This window comes from Theropithecus gelada, chromosome 10 (genome assembly GCF_003255815.1).
Source record: "Theropithecus gelada isolate Dixy chromosome 10, Tgel_1.0, whole genome shotgun sequence".
Taxonomy (NCBI): domain Eukaryota; kingdom Metazoa; phylum Chordata; class Mammalia; order Primates; family Cercopithecidae; genus Theropithecus; species Theropithecus gelada.
Genome location: NC_037678.1, coordinates 570981 through 597923, shown reverse-complemented (window position 1 = coordinate 597923; position 26943 = coordinate 570981). Strand labels below are relative to the sequence as shown.

Sequence of the window (26943 nt, the reverse complement as noted above, 5' to 3'; positions counted from 1 at the left end):
TTTTTTTTTGAGACGGAGTCTCGCGCTGTGTCACCCAGGCTGGAGTGCAGTGGCGCGATCTCGGCTCACTGCAAGCTCCACCTCCCAGGTTCAGGCCATTCTCCTGCCTCAGCCTCCAAGTAGCTGGGACTACAGGCGCCCGCCACCACGCCCGGCTAGTTTTTCGTATTTTTAGTAGAGACGGGGTTTCACCATGTTAGCCAGGATGGTCTCGATCTCCTGACCTCGTGATCCGCCCGCCTCGGCCTCCCAAAGTGCTGGGATTACAGGCTTGAGCCACCGCGCCCGGCCTGTATTTCTTAATAGAGACGAGGTTTCACCGTGTTAGCCAGGATGGTCTCGATCTCCTGACCTCGTGATCCGCCCGTCTCGGCCTCCCAAAGTGCTGGGATTACAGGCTTGAGCCACCGCGCCCAGCCGTGCTGATGGTTTTATGGGTATGTGCACATGTCAGACTTGTCAAGTCACACACTTCAAATATGTGCACCTTATTGTATGTCAGTCACACTCGGAAAAACACAATAGTTGTGGAAGGAGAATATTGGCATAAACTTCTAAACCATGGGTGTCCAATCTGTTGGCTTCCCTGGGCCACACTGGAAGAAGATTTGTCTTGGGCCACACATAAAATTCACTAACACTAATGATAGCTGATGAGCTGAAAAAAAAAAATCACAAAAACACTCATAATGTTTTAAAAAGTTTACGAATATGTGTTGGGCTGCATTCAGAGCTGTCCCGGGCTGCATGCAGTCCATGGGTTGCTGGTCAGACAAGCCTGTTTTAGACTAAAACTTAGTAACGTGTGTGTAAATTTTTTAATGTGAGACCTTTTTTTTTTTTTTTTTTGAGACAGAGTCTTCCTCTGTCCTCCTAACTGCAGTGTAGTGTCACAGTCATGGCTCACTGCAACCTTGACCTCCTGGACTCAAGCAGTGCTTCCACCTGAGCCTCCTGAAGTGCTCAGATTATAGGTGTGAGCCACTACTGCTGACCCCAGAACTTTCGATTTTACAGATTCCAGAATCTGTCCTATGAAAGTAATGAAGAAGTTATTTAACAAAGATAAATGTGCAAAGCTGTGAATTACAGATTGTAATGAAAAAAATGGAAAATCCCACTGGTTTAGGACAAATGCCGTTTATGTTGGAACGTACAACCAATTCTTGTGTAGGATCCTTTTTTTTTTTTTTTTTTTTTTTTGAGACGGTCTCGCTCTGCACTGGCGCAATCTCGGCTCACTGCAACCTCTGCCTCCCGGATTCAAGCAAGTCTCCTGCCTCAGCCTCCCGAGTAGCTGGTGACACCACGGCCAGCTAATTATTTTGTATTTTTAGTAGAGACAGTGTTTCACCATGTTGGCCAGGATGATCTCGATCTCTTGACCTCGTGATCTGCCTGCCTCAGCCTCCCGAAGTGCTGGGATTACAGGCGTGAGCCACTGCACCCAGCCTTCTTTTTTTTCTTTTGAGTTGTGGGGTCTCCGTCACCCAGGCTGGAGTTGGTCGTGCAATCTCCACTCACTGCAGCCCCGCCTCCTGGGCTCAAGTGATCCTCCCACCTCAGCCTGCCAAGTAGCTGGGACCACAGGTGAGCACTACCATGCCTCGCTAATTTTTTTTTTTTTTTTGTATTTTTGCTAGAAACAGGGTTTCACCATGTTGCCCAGGCTAGTCGTGAACTCCTGGGCTCAAGTGACCCACCTGCCTTGGCTTCCCACAGTGGTGGGATGACAGGCGTGAGCCCCGCGCCCGGCCTGGTGCAGGATCTTGCCTGACGTCAACAGGCAGCACTGGCACTTTGCACACTGTGCAGGCCTGTGAGACCCAGAGCCCTGGGCTGTACCCTTGACCGTCCCCTGCAGGTTCCCCCACTGTCCAGCCTGGAAAGCAGGTAGGATGTATCAAAGGAAGACAATAAAATAAAATGTAGTCCTGCGCTTTGGTTTCATCACAAATTTTACTTTATATTTATTTATAAAAGCAAGTTCAAAGAAAAAGCGTAAGCCTTTTTAGCAGCTTTTTATCTGATAATCTGTTTTTTCTTTATTTTTCAAAGGGTCTGACCTGTGATCCATCCAAAGAGCTGTTAAAGTAGAACACTAGATGTTTATGTTTGCTCTTTCAACCAAGCCAGTGTAAACACCGAGCTGTTTTTTTAAAACCATTTTTCTGCCTGATAATTTCTAGACTAGGAAAACGATGACGGACCAAGCTGAACATGGAACAAAGGAGAGACGTGTTGGTGACAAGGACCTGCCGGCGCTGGCGCCCTTTACTGCAGAGATGAGTGATTGGGGTGTGTGCTTGTGAGGGGCAAGGAGAAGAGCAACTCTGAGACTCTTGTCTGGAAAACGGGGACTTTGAGGAGTGGGCTCTCATGCAGAAGGAAGAACAGTCGGGGGACGTGTGGCCTGTGGCAGGTGGCTGCCGTCTCCACCTTGACTGGAGACTCGGTGTTTTAGGTTAGATACTTTAAGAAGACTTTTAGATTCTGGGTGGTTTTTTCCAGGTATTCTTTGTAGATGTGGACATTTTCTAATCCAGTCTCTATAATATTTGAGTGTGATCTCTAAAGCCGCAGAATCAGTTGATGCCCTGTCATTTTCCTCTCAGAAGCTGCATTCGTTCTCCTGACCCTCTTTAACAAAGCACAGACAGGTTGAGTGCAGAGCTCACACCTGTCATCCTAACACTTTTGGGAAGCTGAAGTGGACAGATCACATGAGCTCAGGAGTTTGAGACCAGCCTGGACAACATGGCGAAACCCTGTCTCTATACAAAAAAAAAAAAAAAAATACAAAAATACAAAAATTAGCCAGGTGTGGTGGTGGGTGCCTGTGGTCCCAGCTACCTGGGAGGCTGACGTGGAAGGATTGCTTGAGCTCAGGAGGTGGAGGTTACAGTGAGCTGAGATTGTGCCACTGTACTCCAACCTGGGTGACAGAGCCAGACCCTGTCTCAAAAAAAAAAAAAAAAGCGCACACAGATTATTAAAGGAATGCCCCTGTGTGCGTCTTACCCATGGTCACACTGAAGAGCTGCTCCCTGTCTGTAGTCTGATTTAGCCTTTACACAGCCGTGCTGACGCCTGACCTAGGTGAGGATGTGTCCACAGCTGTTGAGAGCTGTTTGCATCTAACTGAAACTCTCCCCACTTTGAATACAGTAGATGAAATTCAGACCCCTAAAGCAAGAAAGATGGAGTTTTTCAATCCGGTGCTAAATGAAAATCAGAAGTTAGCAGTTAAAAGGATTCTGAGTGGCGACTGCCGTCCCCTCCCGTATATTCTCTTCGGGCCTCCTGGGACTGGAAAGACAGTGACAATAATAGAGGCTGTTTTACAGGTAAGGACAGCGGCACCGCGGGTGCTGTGGCTCTGTGCTGCTGTTCACGTGTCGTCCGTGTCTTCAGGAAGTGTGGGTTTAGATTGTAGAATCGGACAGCTGGAAAGAGCTTGAGAAATACCAGTTATTTCATAATGTTAAGTCTGTTTATGTGGATATGTGGGGATTTAAAAGCTTATTTCATAGGTTTAGAAGGAAACTCATTTTTAGCCTAGTAAACTGTTTTATCTGAATGATGAAATTTTGCCGCAGAAGTAACTCTCGGAGTAGCTACAGCCACCATTCTGCAGAAGTTTTAGATATCTTCATTTGTAATTGAAGTTAAGTTTGTGAAAATATTGTGTACAGATGCTTCTTGACTTTTGATGGAGTTACCACCTAATAAACCCATTGTAATGGGATTTGGGAAAAGCCTGTTTCAGGCTCATCAAGGCATGATCCGTTGTAAGTTGAGGAGCAGACTGACTGGGGATGGCCTTCACACCATCATACAGTCAAAAAAGTGTTAAGTCAAACCATTGTAAGTCGAAGACCGTCTACATTTAGCATCATTCAGGATTCAAATTAGCAAACAGGTATTGAGTGCACAATTGTACAACATGCCGGATGTGTGCAGATGAATCTGACTCTGTTTCTGCCCTGGAAGGTGGTTTAGAATCTTAGAGAGTGTGGAGAACCTTCCCACCTTACCCACGCCTTGGCAGCAGTATTATGAGGCAGAGTCGTGGCCCAGGTCTCAGTGTGTTGGGGGCTGGCATCTGAGCCCACGCAGCTGAGTTCCTGCACCAAATGTTCATGTTGAACTTAGGCTCCTGGTTTCCACCTTGCATGTGGATGTTGAGCCTTGGTCTCTTGTGTGTCTTTGATGAAGGTGCACTTTGCCTTGCCGGACAGTCGGATTTTAGTCTGTGCGCCCTCCAACAGCGCCGCTGACCTCGTGTGTCTGCGGCTGCACGAGAGCAAGGTGCTACGGCCAGCCACCATGGTCCGGGTGAACGCCACCTGCAGGTTTGAGGAGGTGAGCCCTTGTGAGCAGTGGAAGGGCACCAGAACCCCTCCATGGAACATAGGAAATGCCAAGTGAGCAGGGGAGGGCAGGGATAGGAGGGTGGGCAGAGAGGTGCCACAGAAAGCCGTGTTTGAGAAATGGCTCTGCAGTGGGACCTCCCTCACCGCTAAATAGTGGAGCTTGATTGCTGAATATTTCATCACATTCTCACTCTGTGTGAGTTATCAGACCTATTGTGGGCATTCGTAGCATTGTTAAATTATCACATTCCTCTTTTATTTAATCCCCAAATGTCTCGTTACTTTATAAGTTTTGTTTTGTTGGTTTGGTTTTAAGTATCCCTTTAGGGAAATTTTAAGTTGCTGGTTTGGTTATATAGTATTGCTTTTATTTGTTTGTTTGTTTGTTTGTTTGAGACAGAGTTTTTGCTCTTGTTGCCCAGGCTGGAGTGCAATGGTGTGATCTCGGCTAACTGCAACCTCTGCCTCCTGGGTTCAAGCCATTCTCCTGTCTCAGCCTCCCAAGTACCTAGGATTACAGGTGTGGGCCACCACATCCAGCTAATTTTGTATTTTTGGTAGAGACAGGGTTTCACCATGTTGGTCAGGCTGGTCATGAACTCCTGACCTCAAGTGATCCACCCGCCTCTGCCTCCCAAAGTGCTGGGATTATAGGCTTCAGCCACTGTGCCCCGCCTGAAATGTTGTGTTTAAAAAAGACATGGGGCCGGGTGCGGTGGCTCAAGCCTGTAATCCCAGCACTTTGGGAGGCCGAGACGGGCGGATCACGAGGTCAGGAGATCGAGACCATCCTGGCTAACACAGTGAAACCCCGTCTCTACTAAAAAATACAAAAAACTAGCCGGGCGAGTTGGCGGGCGCCTGTAGTCCCAGCTACTCGGGAGGCTGAGGCAGGAGAATGGCGTGAACCCGGGAGGCGGAGCTTGCAGTGAGCTGAGATCGCGCCACTGCACTCCAGCGAGACTCCGTCTCAAAAAAAAAAAAAACAAAAACAAAAACAAAAAAATAGCCGGGCGAGGTGGCGAGCGTCTGTAGTCCCAGCTACTGGGGAGGCTGAGGCAGGAGAATGGCGTAAACCCGGGAGGCGGAGCTTGCAGTGAGCTGAGATCCGGCCACTGCACTCCAGGCTGGGCGACAGAGCGAGACTCCGTCTCAAAAAAAAAAAAAAGACATTGAAAATAGCTGGGTGTGGTGGCACGCGCCTGTAATCCCAGCTACTGGGGAGGCTGAAGCAGGAGAATCGCTTGAACCCGGGAGGCGGAGGCTGCAGTGAGCCGAGATCGCACCCCTGGGCGACAGAGCAAGAGCAAGACTCCGTCTCTAAATATACAAACAAATAAACTGAATAGAAAATGTACAGAGTTGTTTTGGGAAAGGATCTGCAGAATTATGTATTATATGTGACTCTAGAGTTGATAAAACATGGACTGAATTGATAAGTATGAAGTATTCTGAGGAAAAAACCTTAAATCATGACTTAGACGTAACTAAGAAGTGGCACCAGGGCAAGGTTCCCTTTTGGAATTCTTTTTGCCCTGGTGATTCCATCCAGTTTATAGAAGTGCTTAATAATTGGAGGAGTAAACTCTATGTCTCCTTGCCCCCAGATAGTTATCGATGCCGTCAAACCGTATTGCAGAGACGGAGAAGACATCTGGAAAGCCTCACGCTTCCGGATAATCATCACCACTTGCAGCAGCTCAGGGTTGTTTTACCAAATAGGAGTGAGGTGAGCCCTGGGCGTGGAGTGCGGCGCGGGACCTCCCAGAGCAGAGGTCGGTGTCCTCTCCTAGCTTCTGTCTGAGGGGCGGATGACCCAGAGACTCAGTGCTCAGGGAGGGAGGCAGGGCTGTGGGCGAGAAAGGCTGGTTGGGGAGGGCCGTGCTTGAATGGAGCCGGGGAGGCTGAGACCCCAAGGACTCGAAGGAGCCAGCAGTGGGATGGGCAGGCAGATGGACTGGCCCGTGTAGAGGCCCCACAGTTGGAGAATGCTGTCTCCCCAAAGGAGACTGGAACCAGAGACTCGTGAGCAGGAACGTCCTGCACGAGGTGGTGAAGGGGAGGCCTGGAGCCTGGGCCTGGTGGGCCGTGGAGGGGCCTTTGGACTGACCACTGGTGAGCTGGGAAGCCAGTGAAGGGCTTCTGAGCAGGAGACTGAGTCGCTTGGAGTGGGCGTGGGGAGGCAGGCTGCCTAGGAAACGGCTGGGCTCTGTAAGGTCAGACCCTCGGGGGCCATTTGTGCCCCTGGTGCTGGGGGCTCTGCAGGGGAGGCAGGCAGAGGAGATGGAGTGCAGGGTGCCGGCTGTCATAGGAGGGCCTCCCCTGGGGGCTGGGAGGAAGAGCTTCGAGCCCAGGGAGGCTGAGTGAGGACCAAGGCACTCTCAGACCCCCGTGCAGGGAGGTGGGGTCGGGGAGGCAGCAGGCAGCTCCCTCTCAGTGAGTAGAGCCAGACAGTGTCAGGGGCACAGGCTGAGGGTGAGAGAGGGAGAAGCTAGGGGCTCCGAGGGAAGCCCCACCCTCCCTGACGGCCTGGAGACAGGTCGCCCTGGACAGTGTCCAGCGTCACAGTGGTCGTGAGGGTGACCATAGGAGGTGGTCTGTCAGCTCCACACGGAGCAAAGGCACAGCCGGCCATGCCTGTCACAACGTGTCATGAATGGTTTCATCGGCGTGTTTTAGTCTCTCACATACACAACGTCCTTTCATCATGAGATTAGTAAAACATGATTGATGAGACACTTTACAATTTTTTTGGTTGAAGTCTTCAAAATCCACGATAAATTTTACACTCAGAGCGTGTCAGGTTTCAGACTAGCCACTGTGCGGTGCCCGAGAGCCATGTATGGCTACTGGATTGGACAGCATAGATCTGAACAAGAGAGGGATTTTTTTTAATGTGTGTTGATGAGTCAAAGGTCAAGAGCTGAAGAGCCCGGCCTCACTGGGGTGCAGAGGGCTCTGTGGGGGCGGGGCGGGCACAGCATGGACCCTGCACCCTGGAGCTGATGTCCAGGTAGTGGGAGGAGGTGACCGGCTGGGGCAGGCCGCCCTCTCAGAGACGCTCTGTGCAGAAGCAGGGAGGGTGTTGCAGCCCAGCTGCAGAGGCCCCACAGGGTTAGCTGGCCACTGGGGGCGGCTGGAGCGGGGAGGGACACTTCAAAGGGTAAAGAAGTAGCAACGTCATCTAGCAAAAGTGACATTAAATAACTGCAATTAATACAGAATTCAAACCTAAATGCTTACATTCTAGGAAAGATACATAATGTTAATTTTTTTCAACAGCAGTGGGGACATGAGATGGGGAAATGGCAGTGTGCTGGTTGCTGCATCTTTCACTGGGAGGGTGCACGGTGTCACTTGTGAAATCCGTGTCTTGAGACCTGAAGTGAAAGGTGTCAGCTGGCCATGAGTGGATGCAGGACGTGCAGGACGTGTGGGGCCCAGCACTGCTGTGAGCAGTAGCCCACCCCGGCACAGCTCTGACCACAGGGTCTCGCCCCACAGTGGGACACCTGAGGCTCAGAGGTGATGGATTTCCCTAGCGTCTGGGGTTGGAGAGGGGAGATCCTGGACTCAGCAGTGAGAAGGGTGAACCTGGGCTTGGCAGTGAGAAGGGTGCGGGCCCACGGTGCCTCCTGTTGAGTGTTGGCATGGCTCCGGACACTCCCTGCCCCATACCTGCTTCCTCGGGCGTCAGGACCTGTTTCTGCCCCAACAGCATTTCCCCACTGAGGCCTCCTGACCACAGAGTAGAAGCTGCTGGGATGGGCGAGCCAGTGAACTTGGGGTGCCTGTTCCTCAGCTTGTGGCCCCAGGTGGGGCGGCCCCTCTGCCCTCCAGAAACAGATCATGTGCCGAGAGTGAGCTCCTGCTCTTCGCTCAGTCCCACAGCCTTCCCATGCAAGAGCTCCGCAGCTTCTCCTGTGGGGGCCGAGCCAGGGACTGGCAGTAGCATCTGACGACTCCTTCCCGCAAAATCCCCACCCCCTCCGTCAGCAACGCTGTGGCCTCTCTGCCCCTGCACCTCCCTTGCCACACCTGGGCACACGGAGAAGGGAGAGCCGGACGGGCGCCCGCCAGGAGGGGCTGCTCTGTAACTGGGAACCTCACTGAGTTTGCAGCAGGGGCCAGAATTGTGGGGAGCCATTCTAGAGACCCCATTTTCTTAATAGTGCACAGATTGAGAAGTGGCTCCCAGGGCCTCAGCCTATTGGCATGGCAGGCCGGGCAGTGCCCAGCTGAGAATAGCTCACAAGGATGAGTCAAGAGGAAATGAGCGGATGGCAGGAGAGGCCACCATCTGTGGCTGCCTGCCCGGCCAGGCTTGTTCTCAGCACTTCACGGCGGCCAGCTCGGCTCTCACCCTAGCCGCCTCCTTAGGGACACGCGGGAGGTGGAGGCTCAGAGAGGGGAGATCAGGACTCAAACCTGGGCATTTTGATAATCACAGGAGTGAGATGCAGGTGGAGAGCAGGCCAGGAGCCTGCGGCGCTTCTCCTGTGAGCTGCCCCCAGGAAGCGCTCGTGTGTTGCCCCTCGCCCCCACTCCTTCTTCCCTCCACATCTCTAGAAATACAGACACTGCGTGCAGAGCACCGGGTGCTGATGTGGCTTAGCCAGCATATCCTGATGCCTGTGGCCTGTCCTTCCTCCAGCCGGGTGACACCCAGACCCCAGCTCCTACACACCCCTGGGCAACCCCGCTTGGCCCCATGGGTGCTGAGCGTGGCTTTGCCAGTGTGTCAGAGGCATCGATTGCTAAAACAATTTGGCAGAAATTACCATTTAGAACATCTTTGCTCTAGAGTTGGACACTTCACTCACGTGTTTGTGGACGAGGCCGGGCAGGCAAGTGAGCCGGAATGCCTCATTCCTCTGGGGCTGATGTCAGACGTCAGTGGCCAGGTAAGTCCCGACTACTGTGTGTGCGGCTTCCTCCTCACCCTGTTCTCCTGTAGGGATGGGGGCTGCGGTCCTCCCGGGAACAGTCACAGCCGTATGGGGTCAGGTGGAAGTGCCAAGGACCCTGAGGTGCTGAGGGCCATGGGTCTCTATTGTACTTTATTCCTTTTGGACAAGAAGTGAATGTCTTGACTCACTCATTTCTAAAACAGAGGTTAGGAGCCATTCTAGGTATTGGGGATGCAGCAGTAAAGTCAGGTATGTGGTCCTTGCTGTGGGTGAGCCAGCCGCACAGCGTCTGGAGGGGCGAACAGGGCCGGTGCTCCTGCATCTGACCCGCCTGTGCCTCTGGCTGCCCCGGCCTCCAGCTCTGTGCATCCTCTGTTGTCCGCTCCCACCTGTTTCCTCCCTGGGTGCTTCTGATGGTGGCGTGGGCGTCACCTTGAACTCCCCTGTTTCCCTCCCTGTGGCTCATCGAGGCAAGCTCATCCAGCGTCCAGCGCTGGACGTTTCAGGCTCCTCCTTGGCGCCCATCCTAGATGCCTGTCCCAGTCACCAGGCATGGGGTGGAACATGAAGGTGGCGCTGAGGGAGGGAGCAGGGATTGGTCCAGGCGGAGCAGTGGCGTCGGGCGGCCTCACCAGGTCAAGGCAACCATGAGCAAGAGGCCAGGGGCAGGTGAGATGACGGCCAGGGTCGGCCACACAGAAGCTTCCAGAAGATAGATGGCATCCTTGGGGCTCTTACCACTTTGAGAGATTCGCAGGAGAGAAAGCCAGGCTGCAGAAGCCAGGCAGGTGGCAGGACTTCGGGGAGAAGCGGGGAGAGATGGCTCCAAGCCCTGTCGGCATCCCCTGGTCTCCCAGCCCCTCCCGTCATCCCCTGCAGCCAGAGCGAGTGTGGGCTGGCCTTGCACGTGGCCCCACCCCCACCTGAGCCCGTGGGCGTGGCAATGGCCCCTCGGCCCCTCCCTGCGTGGGCTGAGACGGGCCTCCCTGCGTGGGCTGAGACCGGCCTCCGTGTGCAGATTGTGCTGGCAGGAGACCCCATGCAGCTCGGCCCAGTCATTAAGTCCAGACTCGCCATGGCCTATGGTCTGAACGTGTCCTTGTTGGAACGGCTGATGTCTCGACCCGCGTACCAGAGGGATGAAAATGCTTTCGGTGCTTGTGGCGCACATAACCCCCTGTTGGTGAGTCACAGACTCCAGCATGTTCCTGTCCCAGTTAAGCAGACACAGGCTCCGGGGCAGTTGAGCAGCTCGCCCCTCTGTCCACCCAAGTGATCTCTGTCCGTGGGCAGAGTGCAGGAGAGCACCCACCACAGCGCCTCCTCTGTCAGCAGAAACTGCAGCCTGGTGCTAATGGCTGAGACTCTGGGGTCAGATACAGTAAAATAAGTTAAAATCTGTGTTACTCTGTGAACATAAGAAAAGCAGGAAGTCACTTTTGTGACTTAAAAAGCCTGCCCTAGAGTGACTGCAGGCAGTGTCTCCTCAGTGGTCTCCGACCCCAAGGTCCCACTGAAGTGCAGGTTCTGGGCTCTCAGCCAACCTTGTACCAAATTCTGAGGGATGGGCTTTGGGATTTGCATCTTTGGAGCCCCCAGCACACTGAGCTTGGGCCTCCAGGGCCCATCATTAAACAGTGAACCAAGTAGCCTCAGTTTTTAAGCCCCTGTAGCCCACAGAAGAACAGTCTCCATCTGATTCCCATTGCCAGTATTAACATCAATAGAAAATGACGGGCAGTTACCGTGGGCAGACTTTCAGGGAAAAGGACTGGACCCCATTCCTGGTTGTCAAGGATGTGGGGCAGGTGGGGGTCTTCAGGCCAAGGAAGGTCTCATGAGGGACCACTCGCAAGACAGGCACCGGCTGTGCCAGGGGCCATGAAACTGCCCCCAGGAAGATGGCCAGCTGCAATCAGCTGCTGGGCCTAAAGGGTGCCTGAGAGCTCTGCTGCGCCTGAGAGGTTTGCCTCATTCTCCAGTGCCGCTGCACCCCTCCACGCGCTAGCTACTTTGCTGGAGGTGTGGGTGCAGGTGACGTGGCTGCAGCAGGGGAGACCAGCATGCTGCTGTCACCACCGTCCCCACCACACAGCCTTCAGGGCAGGTGCATGTGGCACACAGCCACAGGTACAGACAGACCCTGCCACACAGGAGGTGAAGGCCTTGTCCTGTGCAGGGCCTGGGCAGTGTCCTGCACCCTCCAACCAGAGCGGCTGCCACAGTGACCCCAGGGGGCGGCATGCTTTCTTTCTTTTCCCCAGCAGCTGCCCGGCTCCAGCTAAGGCAGAGGTGCCGTGACTCTAGATCGCATTTGGAGTTTGGAGTAGCACGTTGGAGGGTGGACACATTCTAGTTAGGCTTGACAGAGGTGGGAGGAGTCATGGGGCCAATAATGGCGCTCTCGTGCCAGTATCACCTGGCGAGTAACTGACAGCACCACAGGAACTCAGGTTTTCACCAACACGGGCTTTGTTACTCATCCCAAGGAGGGAGAGCCCTGGGCGTGTTCTCCCCAGCAGTGTCTTCCCAAGGGACAGTCAGTGACAGGAGGGCAGAGGGTGCAGCATTGCATGCAGAGGACGGCTCCCCATGGCACAGACGCAGCAAGTCCTCATGCCAACACGTGGGTCATGTGTGATGAGCAGTGTCGAGACTGAGCATTACTCTGACTGGTTGAACTCCTGTAGTCCCTGGAGACCTTCCCTGGCTGCCTACACTGGCACCAGGGGAAGAGTGCCTGCCCTGAGTGAGCTTCCCGGGCAAGTTGGAGGCAGACAGTAAACGTGTCCCATGTACTGGTGACATCACAGTCACCCTCGGCCGCATCAGTGAAGTCACAGCCAGGCCTGCCCAGGGCTGGCCATGCCCCCACAGTCACAGTGTCTATACTCTCCTGGCCCAGGGGCCCAGGAGCTCTTCCTTCCCTGTGGCCAGCGGAGGCAGGGCTGCGTGGGCCAGCAAGACACTGTTTGCAGGGTGAAGCTCTCAGCACACGAGGGAAGCGTCCATCTGCCCTCCTCCCCGCTGCCGGGTTCCAGGTGGCAGGAACCCTTTGAGAGGCCCCTCAGCCCCACCCAGACCCAGGAGAGGAAAAGAGGGTGGCCGTCACACCCTTTTCTTCCTGATGTTCTCATTTTTCTATTCAGATGGACCCTTGGCTTCACCATCATCCAAGGGCTTGGTCTGGGGGCAGGTGACACACAGGGGCACAGGGGCAGAGTCGGGCTTGGAAGTCAGGCAGGCCTCACGTTTGCCGTGCAGAGCCGCTTTTCCTTTGACAGAAACTGTGCCAGGTGCCACCTTCCCCTTGTGACCCATCACCCTCTCCTTGTAGGTCACAAAGCTGGTGAAGAACTACCGGTCCCACGAGGCCCTGCTGACCCTGCCCTCACGGCTGTTCTACCACAGGGAACTCGAGGTCTGTGCGGACCCTACAGTGGTGACCTCTTTGCTGGGCTGGGAGAAGTTGCCTAAGAAAGGCTTCCCTCTCATCTTCCATGGTGTGCGGGTGAGTTGTGTCTTGAACCCGGAGGTGACCATGTGGGGTAAGGACAGTGTGGCAGGAGGTCCTTCCTCCCAGGTGAGGCTCTTGTCACCTGCTTGTGGCGGGGCAGATGCTCCGCTGGTCACTGGAGAGTGAAAAGCCATCAGGGGCTTGTGTCCCCCAAGACGGATGCCGACTTCTCCTGCCAATGAGTTGTGCCTGGTACCAAGGGGACATCATGGGCACCACTCTCAGGTGGTCACAGCAGATAAGCACTGGGCTCCAAGAGAAGCAAAGCTACCCAGTGAGCTCTGGGGGGCCTGGAGAAGCTTGCAGGGCTGTGTGACGGGATACCCCGGGGCCGCAGGAAGCTCCCGGAGGCTGCCGCCGCCTCCCTCCTGGTGCTTCCCTCGAGGGTTGGAGCTGTCAGGAGAGAGCTGGGCAGGGAAGGCAGCAGCCGCAAGCCCGAGCCCTGTGCCTGGGGCCTGAGGAGTGACGGGCCACCACCCCCTCTCTGAGGCCTCATGGAGGGACAGAGTTAGATGCTGAGTGGCCAAGCAAAATTACAAGCATTCACTAAAATGAGATAGTTTGTATTAGGAATTTAGTTAGCAGCAGAAATCAAGTTTTGCATTAACCCCCTCCCCCAGAGGAAGGGGCATTCACGGTATCTGCAGTGAGGGCTGCACCCGGGCCACAGGGGGACCCTGGTGCAGGTGCCCCTTCCATGCCACGGGCCCCGGAGGACAGGGGTCCAGGCTACACCACTCGGCTGCCTCGGGGCCTCTGCATTCCATGCCCCACCCAGCCATGGCCCCCAGTTGCTCTTCGTAAGTTCCTGAGGGAGAAAATCTATCTGTGACCTGTCCAAAGCAGTGGGGTGGGACGTGTGTGTGGTGGCTGCGGGGTGCTCACATCTGGAAGGGAGGGAGTCCTGAGGGGCTCTGCAGTGAGCCGGACACCTCAAGACATGGTGCTCTCTGAGGCAGGTCCCTCCCCAGCAGTGGTCTCCCGCCATCTGTCCTCCTAGCTCTGCCCATCCTCAGAAGCTTTCCTGGGTATCAGGAAAACACACTAGTGGCCAGGCACAGGGGCTCGCCTGTAACCCCAGCACTTCGGGAGGCTGAGCCAGGAGGATTGCTTGAGCCTAGGAGTTCAAGATTAGCCTGGGCAACATAGTGAAACTGCCATCTCTTTAAAAAAAAAAAAAAAAAAAAAAATTTTTTTTTTTAAATTAGCTGCGCATGGTGGCATGTGCCTTTGGTCTCAGCTACTTGGGAGGCTGAGGCAGGAGGATGGCTTGAGCCCAGGAGATTGAGGCTGCAGTGAGCTATGATTGCACCACGGTACCCCAGCCCAGGGGACAGAGTGAGACCCTGACTCTTAAAAACTATATAACTAAATAAAAATAAATGCATGGAGGCTGTCACTCAGCAGCTCTGTGTCCTGACCTAGGATCTGTCACCGGGTAGGCCATGGTGGAGAAGAGGAGTGAAGCCTCTCGTTCTCATTGTGCTTCTCATCAAATTATCCTTGGGTTTCTTTTTTTTTTTTTTTTTTTTTGAGACGGAGTCTCGCTCTGTCACCGAGGCTGGAGTGCAGTGGCCGGATCTCAGCTCACTGCAAGCTCCGCCTCCCGGGTTCACGCCATTCTCCTGCCTCAGCCTCCCCAGTAGCTGGGACTATAGGCGCCCGCCACCTTGCCCGGCTAATTTTTTGTATTTTTTAGTAGAGACGGAGTTTCACCGTGTTAGCCAGGATGGTCTCGATCTCCTGACCTCGTGATCCGCCGTCTCGGCCTCCCAAAGTCCTGGGATTACAGGCGTGAGCCACCACGCCCGGCCTATCCTTGGGTTTCTAATCGTTCTTGTCTTACGAATTTTAACTGCTACGTTTCATGCATACAATTTATCATTGCTTTATCTTCCTCCTTATGGTAATACTCTTCCATACCGTCCTGTGTGTGAGTGTTAAATTTCACCTCGTAATATTAACATTGCCGTTTTTTTATTTTTACATGGTATGTCTTTGCCCTCTGTTTTCATTCTTTATTGTATTTCTTAGGAGCAGCTAGGTTTTTATATTTAATCCATTTTGGGAGTCAGTTTGCTTTTAGAGACATAAATCAGTCCAGTCTATAGTGATTTCACATTATTTCTTCTTTACCTTTCCTAGTTATTTATTTTATTTCCTGATTCTTTCTAGTTGATTGGTTGCTATTCATTGAACTGTTTCTCAGTTTAGAAGTTTCTGCTATAAGTTTCCATCCCATTAATCTTTTAAGTTTCTTCAGTCATTTATTATTTACAATAAATGAGTAAGTTACATGGTTTAACAACAACAACAAAATTAATTCTTACTGCTTTATCTGGTGGTCACTTTTTTGGGTTTTGTTTTGTGGGGGTTTTTTTGTTTTGGGTTTTTTTTTGTTTTGGTTTTTTTTTTTTTTTTTTGGTTTTATTTTTGAGACAGAGTTTTGCTCTTTCACCCCAGCTGGAGTGCGGTGGCGCAATCTCGGTTCACTGCAGCCTCCGCCTTCCATGTTCAAGCAATTCTCGTGCCTCAGCCTCCCAAGTAACTGGGACTACAGGTGCCTGCCACCACATCCAGCTAATTTTTGTATTTTTACTGCTTTATCTGGCAGTCACTTTTTGGGTTTTTTGTTTGTTCATTTAGTTTTGTTTTGAGACAGGGTTTCATTCTGTCGCCCTGGCTGGAGTGCAGTGGCGCAATCTTGGCTCACTGCAACCTCTGCCTGCCAGGTTCAATCAATTCTCATGCCTCAGACTCCCAAGTATCTGGGACTACAGGTGCCGGCCACCACATCCGGCTAATGTTTGTAATTTTAGTAGAGGGAGTTTCAGCATGTTGGCCTGGCTGGTCTCAAACTCCTGACCTCAAGTGATCTGCACGCCTTGGCCTCCCAAAGTGCTGGGATTACAGGCGTGAGCCACCGCGCCCAGCCTGGTGGTCACTTTTTTAAATTGTAGGGCTGGACGTGGCTCACATCTATAACCTCTGCACTTTGGGAGGCCAAGGCAGGCAGATTGCTTGAGCCCAGGAGTTCGAGAACAGCCTGGACAACATAGCAAGACCCTATCTCTACAAAAGATACAAAAACTATCCGGGCATGGTGGTGCACACTTGTAGTCCCAGCTACTCAGGAGGCTGAGGTTTCAGTGAACTGTGATCATGCCCTGGCACTTTAGTCTGAGCGACGGAGTGAAACCCTGTCTCATTCATTCATAAATAAATTTACACATAATATAAAATTTGTCATGTTAAAAACTTTTTTTTTTTTTTTTTTTTTTTGACAGTCATCTCACTCTGTCACCCAGGCTGGAGTATAGTGGCGTGATCTCAGCTGACTGCAACCTCTGCATCCCAGGTGCAAGCAATTCTCATGCCTCAGCCTCCCGAGCAGCTGGGACTACAGGCGTGCCCCACCATGCCCAGCTAATTTTTGTGTTTTTAGTAGAGACGGAGTTTCACCATATTAACCAGGCTGGTCTCGAACTCTTGACTTCAAATGATCTGTCCACCTCGGCCTCCCAGAGTGCTGGGATTACAGGTGTGAGCTACCACCCCCAGCCTCCATTTTTAAGTGTAAAGTTTAATAGTGTTAAGTATATTCACATTGTTTTGCAGCCTGCAGAACTTTTTTTTTTTTTTTTTTTTTTTTTTTTTTTGAGACGGAGTCTCGCTCTGCTGCCCAGGCTGGAGTGCAGTGGCCGGATCTCAGCTCACTGCAAGCTCCGCCTCCCGGGTTCACGCCATTCTCCTGCCTCAGCCTCCCGAGTAGCTGGGACTACAGGCGCCCGCCACCTCGCCTGGCTAGTTTTTTGTATTTTTTAGTAGAGACGGGGTTTCACCATGTTAGCCAGGATGGTCTCGATCTCCTGACCTCGTGATCCGCCCGTCTCGGCCTCCCAAAGTGCTGGGATTACAGGCTTGAGCCACCGCGCCCGGCCAGTCTGCAGAACTTTTATCTTGCAGTATTAAAATTCTGTACCCGGCCGGGTGCAGTGGCTCACGCCTGTAATCCCAGCACTTTGAGAGGCCAAGGCGGGTGGATCACGAGGTCAGGAGATCGAGACCATCCTGGCTAACATGGTGAAACCCCATCTCTATTAAAAATACAAAAAAATTAGCCGGGCGTGGTGGCAGGCGCCTGTAGTCCCAGCTACTCGGGAGGCTGAGGCAGGAGAATGGCGTGAACCCGGGAGGCAGAGCTTGCAGTGAGCCGAGATTGTGCCACTGCACTCCAGCCTGGGCAACAGAGCGAGATTCCGTCTCTAAAAAAAAAAAAAAAAAAAAATATTCTGTACCCATGAAACAGTAACTTTCTTCCCTGCAGCCCCTAGCAGCCACCATTCTACTTTCTGACTGTATGAATTCAGCTGTTCTAGGTACTTCATATAAGTGGAATTAATCATGGAGTGTTTGTCCTGTGACTGGCTTATTGCACTGAGCATCCTGTCCTCGAGGTTCATCCATGTTGTAGTGTGTGTTAGAATTTCCTCCCTTTTGGGGGCTGAGTAACATTGTATTGTGTGTATACACCACACTTGGCTTATCAGTTCATCTATCAGTGGACACTTGGGCTGCAGATATTTGACTGTTGTGAGTAGTGCTGCTATAACAGGTGTACAAATATCTATTTGAGACCCTGCTTTCAGTCCTCATGGGTATATACCCAGAAGTGGAATTGTTGGTAATTCTAGTCTTAATTTTTTGAGAAACCATCATCTTGCTTTCCACAGTAACTGCAGCATTCCACACCCCACCAACAGTGCCACAGGGTTCGTTTCCCCACGTCCTCACCACCACTTATTTTCTGGGTTGTTTTATAGTAGCCATCTTAGTGGGAGTGAGGTATAGCTCACTGTAGTCTTGATTTGCATTTCCTCAACGATTTGTGGCCTTGAGCAGCTTTTCATGCACCTGTTGGCCATTTGTATGTCTCCTTTGGAGAATTCAGGTCCTTCGCCCATATTTAATTGGGTCGCCTTTTGTCAGTGAGTTTAAGACTTGCTTATAGTTTTGGATATTAATTTCTTCTATACTATTTGCAAAGGTTTTCTCCCCCTCCGCAGATTATCTTTTCACGTTGTTGATTGCATCCTTTGATGCCCAGACATTTTCCATTTGGATGTAGTCCAGTGTATCCCTTTTAGTTATTGCCAGTGGCTTTGGTGTCGTATCCAAGAAATCATTGCCAAACTCAGTGTTGTGGGGTTTTTTCCCTGTTTTCCTTCAAGAATTTTATGGATTTAGGTCTTAGGTTTAGATCTTCCATCTACTTTTGAGTTTACATTTCCAGGTGGTGTCAGGTGAGGGTCCGTCTTCATCCTTTTCATGTGGCTCTCTAGTGTTTCCAGCAGCATTGGTTGAAAAACTGTCCTGGCACCCTTGTCAAAAGTCATCTGGCCATAGGCCGTATATGCAAGGGTTTATTTCTAGGTTCTCCATTCTACCCTGTTGATCTATATGTCTGTCTTTTATGTCAGTATATCTCATCAATGTTTTCTAAGGAAGAGTATTTTCAAGATGAACAGTAGCTATGTCAGAGGTCTAATATCAAAAAAAAAAAAAGAAGAAGAAGATGAGCCAGCCAGCCCTCCACTCTGGGGCTCAGACCCGAGTGGTGGACTCGTGTGACCATCCTCCTCTGCAGCGTTTCGCATGGCTGTGAGCCATGTCATCATCATTTAACATGTGCCATCTGCCCTGCTCCCATGTAAGTTGTGTGTGAGAGCAGGGATTCGTTCTGTCATATTCAGTGTGTATTCCCAGCACCAACTTCAGCTCCTGGATTGCAGCCTTCTGGCGAATATTCATGGAGTGAAGGAGGTTTTCCCTCTTCATCAACCCAGGGCAGCGAGGCACGGGAGGGAAAAAGCCCATCGTGGTTCAACCCGGCCGAGGCCGTCCAGGTCCTGCGCTACTGCTGCCTCCTGGCCCAGAGTATCTCCAGTCAGGTGTCTGCCAGCGACATTGGCGTCATCACGCCCTACCGGAAGCAGGTACGCCCTGCCCAGGTACGCCTGGCTCTGTGAGGTCCCTGCAGCCCCACAGAGGCAGAAACAAGCTCCTTTGAGCAGCAGCAGGTTTTTAAAGGAGCAGGACCGCACTTGAATGTCATTCAGCACGAGAGGTCAGCCGGCTGCCATCCACGCGCCAGTTCCAGGCTTTTCTATGGCCGGAGCCTAGAACAGTTTTTACATTTCTAAATGGTTACATTTATATGTCCCTTGATATTTGGCCCTTTGGGAAAACATTTGCCAGCCCCCAGGTCTAACCCAGTATTTCTCAAAGGGGGCGACTTTGGTTATATTTGAATGGGACACTTCTCATTTCCTGTGACTGCGGTGTGATTATAGGGGAGTTAGTGGCCCCGGAGGCCCAGGGACTGGTCCCAGGAAGCATCTCCACACGTTCACAGTGGCCCTGGAGCTCTGGTGGGGACGCGGGTGGCTCCCATGCCAAACACTTTCATGAAGTATGTGTCCCTGTGGCGTTCACACCACCAAGCAGAGCTTGGAAAGAACCCCCAAAATGCAGAAGAAAAGGTGGGTCCCCTAGGCCGTCACAGTAACAGATCAGCTGTACCACGGGCGTGCCCACTGCAGGGCCCTTCACAGGTGTTATGTTTCCTTTTGTCTGACCTCGGGGCCTCAAGAGGTGAGTGCTTAGCTCTCCCAGAGGTACAGAGTAATGAAGGCTTGTGGAGACAAGTAAGTTGCCAGACATCACACGGCCAGTGTCCTGGTGTCAGCCTCAGCTTGTAGGTGCCGTCCTGCTGAGACACACACCTCAGCTCTAAGCAGCAGACACGCATCTCATTTCTCCTGAAGGACTTCCTCCATCCTTGATGTGTGCTTGTGGGGAGGGAGGATTTTCCACATGAAACTTGGCTTTCCTAATAAGCATTATCCCCCGTCCCCAGTTTAACTAAAACTGGAATTTGTCTTCTAATCAATTCAGATTGGAAGAAAACAATAAAGAATTAAAAAACAATATTGCACATTGGCCAATATTTGGTTCACGCTGTGATGTGTAAAGAAATGGATATGTACAGGCCGGGGGCAGTGGCTCACGCCTGTAATCTCAACACTTAGGGAGGCTGAGGTAGGTGGATCACAAGGTCAGGAGTTCAAGACCAGCCAGGCCAACATGGTGAAACCCTGTCTCTATTAAAAAATACAAAAAATTAGCCGGGTGTGGTGGCAGGCGCCCGTAATCCCAGCTACTCAGGAGGCTGAGGCAGGAGAATTGCTTGAACCAAGGAGGTGGAGGTTGCAGTGAACCGAGATCATGCCACTGCACTCCAGCCTGGGTGACAGTAAGACTCCGTCTCAAAAAAAAAAAAGAAGGCCGGGCGTAGTGGCTCAAGCCTGTAATCCCAGCACTTTGGGAGGCTGAGACGGGCGGATCACGAGGTCAGGAGATCGAGACCATCCTGGCTAACATGGTGAAACCCCGTCTCTACTAAAAAAATACAAAAAACTAGCCGGGCAAGGTGGTGGGCGCCTGTAGTCCCAGCTACTTGGGAGGCTGAGGCAGGAGAATGGTGTGAACCCGGGAGGCGGAGCTTGCAGTGAGCTGAGATCCGGCCACTGCACTCCAGCCTGGGCAACAGAGCGAGACTCCATCTCAAAAAAAAAAAAAAAGAAAAAGAAAAATGGATTCGTACAGTGTTATCTTTAGTCTTTCTTTTAATCTGTTCTCAAGGTGGAGAAAATCAGAATTCTTTTGCGTAATGTTGATCTGATGGATATAAAGGTTGGATCAGTAGAGGAGTTTCAAGGACAAGAGTATCTGGTCATCATCATTTCGACCGTAGGTATCCCTGTTCTCCGTGGGGTTGGCCAGTCAGGCGCTTGCTGCCTTGGGGGTTTTGGGGGCTTCAGATCTAAAGGGGCGGAGGCCGATTCCCAGCACAGAGAAGCAGCTGCAGGCGGAGACTCCCTAGGCCCAGGAGCCATCGTGAGCCGTGGCTGTGGGAAGGTCTTTGAAAACAATACTCAAAAGACATTAAGACAGGAAAGTAAAGAGAAGGGACCCAGGAAGACATGGTGAATGCCTTGGAGAAGGAGGGACACGAAGTTGGAAGAACAGGCAGCTGAGGAGCAGAGAGTGGGAGGGCAGGTACCAACAGGAGAGCCCCTAAGACCCCGCCATCCAGACAGCCACAAGCGTGAGGGCTCCCTGTCTGCAGACGGAGTCCGATGAGTCCCACCCCTTTCTGCTGCCCCTCCTCCTCCCCCTCCTCCTCCCCCTCCTCCTCCCCCTCCTCCTCCTGTTTCTTTTTGAACCAAAAAGGATGTCGTTCTGCTTTTTAACATTCTAAATGTTTTCATATGTCAAGAGTTTCTCTTCATGCCCCCCAAAAATTTAAAACGCCATTTTTTTTTTTATTCATCTCTGTGTGCTTTTAGGTACGGTCAAATGAAGATAGATTTGAAGATGATCGATATTTTTTGGGTTTCTTGTCCAACTCAAAAAGATTTAATGTTGCAATCACCAGACCCAAAGCTTTGCTGATAGTGCTGGGAAACCCCCATGTTCTCGTTCGAGTGAGTTTTCAGGCACTGGGTGGGCTGTGATCACTTAAGGAGGGAGGGTCTGGGCCGGGCGCAGTGGCTCACACCTGTAATCCCAGCACTTTGGGAGGCCAAGGCGGGTGGATCACAAAGTCAGGAGATCGAGACCATCCTGGCTAACACGGTGAAACCCCATCTCTACTAAAAAATAGAAAAAAACTAGCCGGGCGAGGTGGTGGGCGCCTGTAGTCCCAGCTGCTCGGGAGGCTGAGGTAGGAGAATGGCGTGAACCCAGGAGGCAGAGCTTGCAGTGAGCCGAGATCGCACCACTGCACTCCAACTTGGGCGACAGAGCGAGACTCCGTCTCAAAAGAAAAGAAAAGGAGGGAGGGTCCAGGTCACTGGGGATGAGACGCACGTGGCACCAGGAGACATGGGGCCTTCACTTGCTCTCATGCCAGGCTAATTGTTATTGCCAACAGGACCCCTGTTTTGGTGCTTTGCTGGAATACAGTATTACAAATGGTGTTTACATGGGATGCGATTTACCTCCTGAACTGCAGTCTCTGCAAAAGTGAGCACTTCTGCTGTCTTCCTCAAGGACAGGCTGGCTCTAGAACATGCTCTAGCCTGCTCTCCCCTGCTCCCCTCACCCCCACCCACATGCCCCCCAACCCGCTGCAGCCTTAGTCCTCCGCCAGCCACCTTCCTCAGCTTATCCTAGGCTTCAGCAGTCACCGTTTCCTGGACATTCGGGGTCATGTCACCTGTCTTGCATAGGCTAACAGGGTAAACTAAGTCCCCTTGTAAAACCCACAGTGGGAAAAGAGTGCAGCTCCCAGCCTGCTGTGGGAGCCTGACTCACTGGCCATCCGCTTCTCCTCTGTCTGCAGCTGTGGCGACGGGGTGGCAGACCCCTCCTACCCAGTGGTGCCAGAATCTACAGGACCAGAGAAGCATCAGGAGCCCAACTGATCTGCAGTGGCTGACAGCAGCGAAACCATGTGTTCGGCCTGGCCACGATGCTGTTTCCATCTGCTCCGTGGCTCCTGTGGTCTGCCCTTGTCTCACAGCCAGGTGGGGCTGTGTGTGGGTGTGGGGCTGCCAGGTTGAACCCAGCTGCTGCTGCCCTGACTTTGGCATATGCCAGCCTGTTCCTGCCACGGGGCAGTCACTGCCGCCCACCCTGAAATAAACCCTCGAGTGACCCCCAGCAGCCTTTCCACCTCGAGATGTGTGCCCATGTCAGTGATGACCAGGGTTTCATGTGGCCTCTCACCCCTGCTAGCGCAGGTTTTGGAGGTGGCTTGCTGTCCACTTCACCTGAACTAGCCGTGTGCCAGGCTCCAGGCAAGGCTGCCAGCTCCACTCAGCAGAGCGCCAGGGCCATGGACCAGGCATGTAGAGCCCACAGGGCCTGAGGCTTTACATGGGGCCAGGGTTGTGGGGGTGGCAGTCAGGCCTGCCCTAGGCCCAGTGCTTCTGGGAGTTTGCAGCTGGGTGGGTTCCTGGGTGCAGGCCTGCACCCTAGGGGTACTGAGTTTAGGGGTCCTTAGAACACATCTCTGGGCCAGAAATAAAACACGTGGAGACGGGCGACGCATCTCAGGCCAGGTGGAGCAGAGAAGTGGCAGGAAGAACACTTGGGGTGAGCCCCGCACTGTCCTCAGCCTGGTAGGCTGAGGACAACTTCCCAGGTAGGCCCAGGCAGAGCCCCCATGCACGGAGGCTGCTGTGCCCAGCGCTCCTGCAGCCAGCATTTGCTGGACTCCCGCTGCAGAGCAGAAGTCTTGGGGCAAGAACCTCTCCATCCTGTCAACCCCAAATCGAAGGGACGCCCCCCAGGGAGGCTGGGGACTTTTCTGACCCAGGTGAGGGGAGCAGTGGGGTCAGCGCTGACACTGAGAGGCCGCCTCTCTGGGCTCAGTGACCTGGATGTCCTGGCAGGTGGGAGAGAGGCAAGAAGCAGGCATGGGGTCCACACCTGAGGGAGTGCTCTTGGGCAGAGACGTGGGGAGCCACTATTGAGGCTGGGCAGGTGTCAGCTGGGGGACACCTCAGCAATGATCTGGCGTGTGTCCGGCGTGGCAGGAGACCAGGAAGGGTCATTCTATAAAGGACTTGGGGCACCTGTTCGCTGGTGCAAGAGTGGCAGGGAAGCTGTCAGGTGACAGGGAGGGAGGGGAAGAGAAGGAGGTCAGTGAGGAGGCTGCCCTGGAGGGGCCCAGGCTATGGGGAAGGCAGCACTGCTCAGCCACCCACACATCCCTGCAAATCAAGGCAAGGGGAGCAGAGGCAAATGGGGCCTGTAGACAGGTGTCGTCTGCACAGGATTTTGGACTTTTGTTGAGACAGGGTCTTGCTCTATTGCCCAGGCTGGAGTGCAGTGGCACAGTCATGGCTCACTGCATCCTCAACCTCCCAGGCTCGGGTGATCCTCCCACCTCAGCCTCCCAACTAGCTGTTACTACAGGTGTGCACCATCACACCTGGCTAATTTTCTGTAGAGACAGGATTTTGCCGTGTTGCCCAGGTTGGTCTCAATCTCCTGGGCTCAAGTGTTCCGCCCACCTCAACCTCCCAGGTAGAGATCACAGGCGTGTGCCACCACACCTGGCTAATTTGCTTATGATTATTTGTAGAGGCAGTCTCGCTATGTTGGCCAGGCTGGTGCACAGTTTTCAACTTTGGTGCTTGGAGTCCCCTAAATGAAACCTTAAGGGAGTGTATCTCTTCCCTCATTTTTTTAGTTATCTAAGGTTTTTGTTCATCATGTTTTAAACGTGCTTGTGATGTAAGTCACAGCATATTATAAATCTTGCCATTTTATTTATTTTTATTTTTTATTTTATTTATTTATTTATTTATTTATTTATTTATTTATTTATTTTTGAGATGGAGTCTCACTCTGTCGCCCAGGCTGGAGTGCAGTGGCCGGATCTCAGCTCACTGCAAGCTCTGCCTCCCGGGTTCAGGCCATTCTCCTGCCTCAGCCTCCCGAGTAGCTGGGACTACAGGTGCCGCCACCACGCCCGGCTCATTTTTTGTATTTTTAGTAAAGACAAGGTTTCACCAAGTTAGCCAGGATGGTCTCCATCTCCTAACTTTGTGATCCACCCGCCTCGGCCTCCCAGAGTGTTGGGATTACAGGCGTGAGCCACCGTGCCTGGCCAAATCTTGCCATTTTAAAGAAAAACAATTTAAACAGCGTTTTCAGTGTATCCAGTGGAACAAAAAATGCCATTACAATGTGATACCATCATCCACTTAGAGGACACCAGCAAGTTGTTCTTTCACAGCTAGAAAGTCTATTTCAATATTCTTTTCCTTGAACTCACATTTCTATTCCACTCCCCCACATGTTTGTATCCTAATGCAAAATGTGTTATGTTTGAAAGGTGTGGGCATCTGGGCACAGAACAGGATTTCACCCCCACCTCCTTCACCACCACAGGTGTGTAAGGCCAGTGACGTCGCCGATGTGAAAGCTCTGAGGGCAGAAGGCAGCTCACCCCCACTCCCCACTGAACACCGGGGCGAGGGCTGCTGTGCCAGGCTGAGGACAGCGGGACAGCCCCCAGCCTCCCTGGGAGCAGTGTGTGGGGCAACAACCAGGGCTGCTGTTGGCGTCTGTTACTGTGGCATGGCCTGGCCTGTCCCTACCAAACACATCTCAGCACACCCTGACCAAATACACGCACTGAGGCTTAACATGGGAACAATCTGGCCGATTGTTATTCTTGTGATTATTATAAATACCCAATCAAAATGACATGCATACATTTCCAGTTTTAGTAATAAGCATAAAAATAAAATTGAACTGGAAATTTTTTTTCTTTTTTCTTTTTTCTTTTTTTTTTTTGAGATGGAGTTTCACTCTGTTGCCCAGGCTGGAGTACAGTGGCACAATCTCAGCTCACTGCAAGCTCTGCCTCCTGGATTCAAGCAATTCCCCTGCCTCAGCCTCCTGAGTAGCTGGGATTACAGGCGTATGCCACCATGCCTGGCTAATTTATTTTATTTTATTTTTTTCTTTTTCTTTTTTTGAGATGGAGTCTCACTCTGTCGCCCAGGCTGGAGTGCAGTGGCACGATCTCGGCTCACCGCAACCTCCACCTCCCAGGTTCACGCCATTCTCCTGGCTCAGCCTCCCAAGTAGCTGGGACTGCAGGTGCCCGCCACTACACCTGGCTAATTTTTTTGTATTTTTAGTAGAGACGGGGTTTCACTGTGTTAGCCAGGATGGTCTCGATCTCCTGACCTCGTGATCCACCCGCCTCAGCCTCCCAAAGTGCTGGGATTACAGGCGTGAGCCACCACTCCTGGCCACCTGGCTAATTTTTGTATTTTTAGTAGAGATGTTGTTTCACCATGTTGGCCAGGCTGGTCTTAAACTCCTGACCTCAAGTGATCCGCCCACCTCAGCCTCCCAAAGTGCTGGGACTACAGGCGTGAGCCACCGCACCTGGCCAGAAATGCATTATTTAATTATCTGTATGGGGCTTATTTGCAAATAATGTCTTCATGCGAAGATATTACTTAGGGCAGAAATGAAAGTTTGTCAGTTTTTTTTCCTGTTTTTCATCTTCATGGATATGGAAGCTCAGAAAGCTTGTTCGCTTAAAGAAAGAGATGGGAATACAAGCTCTGCACAGCACTCACCATCTTCAAGATCCTTCCATGTGTTGAAATCTCATGTTAATGTATCACCAAGAGAAAGAAGCAGCTGCTCCCACAATATGGGGATTTGGGAAGACTGTCCTCCAGTCTGGGCCACCGGAGTGTGAAGACCGCAGGGGTGGACCCTTCACTCCCCCCGCACATCCTCCTGAGGAGGGTAGCAGGCCAGGCAGCCAGGGTGTCATCACGGACCTTTGCTCATGGTTCCACTCACCTGGAATGAAGATGGCAGCCAGGGTGCCGAGTTTGAATCCAGGTCCCGGCTCTGCCACAGGCGTTCCTCTTGTCAAGCTCCCACCACTTCCTGTGCGAGACAGTGACTGGCCAGTGGTGCTCAGTGGCGCTCAACAGGCATGCAAGATCACACCCACTCAACCATCCTTGTTCACTGAAAAGCTGCTGTGGCCCAGATGCTGCCCCAGGCAGGGGGGCAACATGCAAAACAAATGCAGCAGGTGCAGGGGCTCATGCCTGCAATCCCAGTACTGTGGGAGGCCAAGGTGGGGGGTGGGGGGGCTGGGGGGATCAGGAGTTTGAGGCCATCCTGGGCAATATAGTGAGACCCTGTTTCTACAGATAAAAAAATTTTAAGGTCAGGTGCAGTGGCTAATGCCTATAATCCCAACACTGGGAGGCTGAGGCAGGAGGATCACTTGAGCCCAGGAATTCGAGACCAACCTAGGCAATGTGGCGAAATCCCATCTCTATCAAAGCAATTAGCCAGGTATGGTGGTGCACGCCTGCAGTCCCAGCTACTCAGGAGGCTGAGGTGGGAGGATCCCTTGAGCCCAGGAGACGGAGGTTACAGTGAGCCAAGATCATAACCCTGCACTCCAGCTTGGGCAACAGAGAGACCTTGTCTCAAAAAATAATAGTAACAATGTAAAGAAGCCAGGCGTGGTGGCATGCATCTATAATGCCAGCTACTTGAGGGATCAAGGTGG

The 26943-nt window shown here is 52.2% G+C and overlaps 1 protein-coding gene across 4 annotated transcripts in view; it reads left to right on the top strand.

The window, feature by feature from the left end:
- Positions 1–22533, top strand: part of MOV10L1 (Mov10 like RISC complex RNA helicase 1) — a 71730-nt gene extending 49197 nt beyond the window's left edge. The window contains exons 16-27 of one of the 4 annotated variants that reach the window (XM_025399124.1): positions 2190–2298; positions 3169–3347; positions 4219–4365; positions 5984–6105; positions 9181–9280; positions 10305–10469; positions 12624–12797; positions 18650–18799; positions 20508–20615; positions 21215–21352; positions 21802–21893; positions 22213–22533. In XM_025399124.1, the coding sequence (XP_025254909.1) occupies positions 2190–2298; positions 3169–3347; positions 4219–4365; positions 5984–6105; positions 9181–9280; positions 10305–10469; positions 12624–12797; positions 18650–18799; positions 20508–20615; positions 21215–21352; positions 21802–21893; positions 22213–22294 (1566 nt within the window). In that variant the 3' untranslated portion in view covers positions 22295–22533. Of the gene's footprint in view, positions 1–2189; positions 2299–3168; positions 3348–4218; positions 4366–5983; positions 6106–7207; positions 7390–9180; positions 9281–10304; positions 10470–12623; positions 12798–18649; positions 18800–20507; positions 20616–21214; positions 21353–21801; positions 21894–22212 lie in introns of those variants that run through there. The other 3 variants (XM_025399125.1, XM_025399126.1, XM_025399127.1) reach the window with 3 other exon arrangements.
- Positions 22534–26943: the final 4410 nt, after the last annotated feature.